The sequence below is a fragment of the Eimeria mitis genome, genomic scaffold (assembly GCF_000499745.2).
Source record: "Eimeria mitis Houghton genomic scaffold, Emh_scaff1272, whole genome shotgun sequence".
Classification (NCBI taxonomy): Eukaryota; Apicomplexa; class Conoidasida; order Eucoccidiorida; family Eimeriidae; genus Eimeria; species Eimeria mitis.
In genome coordinates this window covers 1-3,810 of record NW_013568531.1, presented here as the reverse complement: position 1 = coordinate 3,810, position 3,810 = coordinate 1, and the positions used below count along the sequence as shown (strand labels likewise).

The 3,810-nt window shown below is 47.0% G+C and overlaps 1 protein-coding gene across 1 annotated transcript; it reads left to right on the top strand.

Annotated features, from left to right (window-relative positions):
* Window positions 1-271: 271 nt before the first annotated feature.
* On the top strand, window positions 272-3,370 carry EMH_0033470 (ELMO/CED-12 family domain-containing protein, putative; the record flags this gene model as incomplete). Its single annotated transcript, XM_013494753.1, has 5 exons — window positions 272-358; window positions 1,162-1,254; window positions 1,624-1,779; window positions 2,011-2,161; window positions 2,376-3,370. 5 exons carry the CDS (start codon window positions 272-274, stop codon window positions 3,368-3,370), a joined length of 1,482 nt encoding a protein of 493 aa, XP_013350207.1.
* Window positions 3,371-3,810: the final 440 nt, after the last annotated feature.

Genomic DNA, 3,810 nt, shown 5'->3' with positions numbered 1-3,810 from the left:
GGTCTGCTGGCTAGTCTGCTCCTGCACACCGGTGCGCCATGTCCCCGCCTGCGTTGGCCCCTTAAAAACAACTGGAGGCCCCTACATCCTGCCGGAGCTGATTGGTGGTGGGGTTGTTGTTATTTGCCGCTTCTCCTCATTGATATATATGTAAATGAGGAGCCCAAGGCTGGCACAGGGAGCAGCAGAGGGGGGCCCCCGAGGCGTGGGGGTCGCCTCATCCTCCTGTCTGCGTTTGTTTTCTTTTATAAGTAATTTTTTTGATGGTGAAATGACATTCGAGGAGAAGCTGCTGCTGCAGCAGCTAAGAAGGCTGGCGGCTACTCCCTATGACAAAGACAACAAAACCCATGAGCAGGTGATGCTTCTATTTCAGCTTCTCTTTGCTTGGCTTGCTCTCTGCCTCGCTATACACTGCAGCCTTCAACGCCTTCTTTCTGCATATGCTCGCATATATATGTATTAACCGCACACACACATATATATGTACATATATGCATATATACATATATGTATACATATACATTATATATATATATATATATATATATATATATATATATATATATATATATATATATATATATATATATTCCTTCTGTTCTGTTAGCTCGTCTTGCCTGTGTACTTGTTTCTTTCCTCTGTGTCTCTTTGTACACTCCATCATCTTTTTCTTCTTTTTGATAGCGATTTGTGTGTTTCTTTGCATTTGTCTCTTATCCCTCACTTTCTTCTATTTCTCCTTCGCACTTGTTAGTTTGTTGCTGCGTCGGGCTAACATGCCTGCAGCAGCAGCAGCAGCAGCAGCAGCAGCAGCAGCAGCGTGTTGTGTTTATGTTTGTATGTATATCGCGATCATCTTTTGTTTCTATGAAACTAAGAAATTTAATATGAATAATAAAATATAATAGTAACAATTATATTTTATATTTTATAGTAATAATAAACACAATACTGATGAATATAAACTAATACAAAATTATGTATATACGGCTTCTTTATTGTATTCTTATCTCCATAGAAACATGCTAGCAACCCAAACCCTAGTACATGCATCTGCATATGTTGAGCCGATATATAATATTTTTTTTTTCATTTGTATAGAGTCCTAGGGTTTAGGGTTTAGGGTTTAGGGTTTAGGTTTTTGGGGTGTATATGCAGCTTCTTCACCGCTTTTTTGTTCTTTGTTTCCCTGAGGCTGCGGCGGAATCCTTTAAAGAAGAAGATCCTCGATGGCGAGAAGTTGGCTTTCAGGTGATTTTATTTAATATATATATATATATATATATATATATATATATATATATATATATATATATATATATATATATTATTTAATATATATATTTAATTAATTATTAATATATTATATATTATTTAATATAATAATAATTAATTATTATTATTCCGTTATTTATTTATTTATTTATTTATTATTTATTTATTTATCTACTTGTTTACTTTTTTTGTTTGTTTGTCTGTTGCTGCATCTTGCACACCTGTTGACGATATTTTTTTTTTTCGTTTTCCCCTCTATCAACGCATAATATTTTTATCGTTTCTGATCTCATTTCTCATTTATTTTTTCTTTTTTTTTTAATTTTTTTTTTTGTTTTTTCTCAGAGTGCAGATCCCCGTCGTGATTTTCGTGGTGGTGGTTTGTTGGCCCTGGAGAATCTGTGTTTCTTTCGTCTTCATTACCCCTTTCAGTTTGAGGCCTTTGCTAGAAAAAGCTACGAGGCGGGGTTCCCTATGGCGGCTGCATTCATAAACGTTACTGTTAGACATACTCACTGCTTCGCTCCTGCTGCTGCTGCTGCTGCTGCTGCTGCTGCTGCTGCTTGTGCACTTGCTGCTGCTGTACTTTTCTGCTGCTGCTGCATTTGCCGCTGCTGCAGCAGTTGATCGTCTGCTCGTTTGGGCGCTTAAGCAGCAGCTGCTGGTTATAGCACTGAAGTTCGTTGTTGCTGCTGCTGCGTTTCCTGCTGCTGCTGCTGCTGCTGTGTGCAGCACATGCTGGCTGCTTATCTCCGGCTAACAACACCTACAGGTTTAGGTGGCAGCGAACCGCAGGCCCCTCGTCGGGCGCTGCGTAACTTTTTGCGTCTTTGTTTGAGTGCTGCTGCTGCTGAGGAGGAGACAGAGGAGCATATGCAGTCAGGTGCGGGGCGCATGGGCAGCAGCCCGTCCAGCCTGCAACTGCAGCAAAAGCAGCAGCAGCAGCAGCAGCAGCAGCAGCAGCAGCAGCATGAGCAGGAGGAGCAACGGGAGCACCTCTCGTATCCCCTTCTACTCTCGACTGCATTTGGGGATATATGACAGCTGGCGTTGTGTGTTTGTGCTGTTGTTGCTGTGACGTTTGTTGCGGTGTACAGACACCAGCGCACTGAGGAGCCCCGGTGCCGCTCCCAACTCCAGCAAGCCCAATGAGGCGTTGCCTTCTCCTCCGTGTTTAACACTACCCCCAGGCCGCCGTCTACGGCGCCGTGGTTCTGATGCGAAGCAGCAGCAGCAGCAGCAGCAGCAGCAGCAGCAACAGCAGCAGCAGCAGGGGGTATGTGGAGAGTATGGTCGTATGATGGAGCGTCGAGCTTTGATTGTATTTGGCCACTTGTTTGTAGCTGCATGCATTCACCTAGATCATGAGCTCGGCCTGAGAGGGGCGTGGCAGCATGAGGGAACGGATCCCCCCCTGCAAGCCCCCAGCCACCACGCAAGTCATCGGCGGCTGCAGGTATCGCTGCAGCACTCGCGGGGCCTCAGCAGGGCCTTGCATCACCGTCAGGGCCACGGCAGCAGAGACACGCTGGCCCCGGGGGAGAGGTCTTATGCATCCTCTGGGGGGGGCAGGCCCTCTCAGGCCTCGAGGGAATCTCTCTTAACACCAACTGAGGGGAGAGGGGGGGCCCCTATCTCCCCCACCAGGTCTCTGCTGGCCCCGGACGACACAGTAAGCTGCCCCACATCAGGAGTTGTATCCGGGGGCACATCGCCGCGGTCTTCAGGCGGACACAGCGGCTCCCAGCAGCAGCAGCAACAACAGCAGCAGCAGCAGCAGCAGCAGCAGGAGGGGCAGCAGGAGCAGGGGCAGCACGGGCAACAGCAGCAACAGCAGCAGCAGCAGGCGGAGGGGCAGCAGGAGCAGGGGCAGCACGGGCAAGCGCAGGAGCCTGCAGCGGCCCCGAGGGAGCCGCAGCAACAGCGACAGGGGGCTGAAGAACCCCCCGACAACCTGCTGCACCGGCGAGCGCAGCTGTGCTTTGGGGAGGCCTTAAAGGAAGTGAGGAATGCTGTGGACGCAGTGTTATGTGATGGGGGCGTGGAGACAGTCTCTGACCTGCAGGCCGTTTGTCGTGGCTGCTGGGCGTAGAGAATAAACACACAACACAACACAACACAACACCCCTTGCACTGCCTCTGCATGCATATATGCATGCACTGTGGATTGATTGATAGCTGGCGTAGGGTTCATGATATACTCTAGGGTTTAGGGTTTGAGGCTTAATTAACCCTTCTTCTGGTGCTGCGCTGGGAGATGAAGCCGCCAGCAGTAGTAGCACTGTATGTAAACCTCCCTAGACACCGTAGCAGGTCTCTTGAGTTCCATATACACCGTAAAGGCCTCGTATTTGTTTTCCCTCAGCCCACGGGCCAGCACGAGAGCCTCGCGGAGACAGCGCACTAGTAGAATAACAGGTTGTTGCTTAACTCTACAGTTGAGGGGCTATATATATAGAAAAGGCCATATATATATATATATATATATATATATATATATATATATATATATATATATATATATATATATAT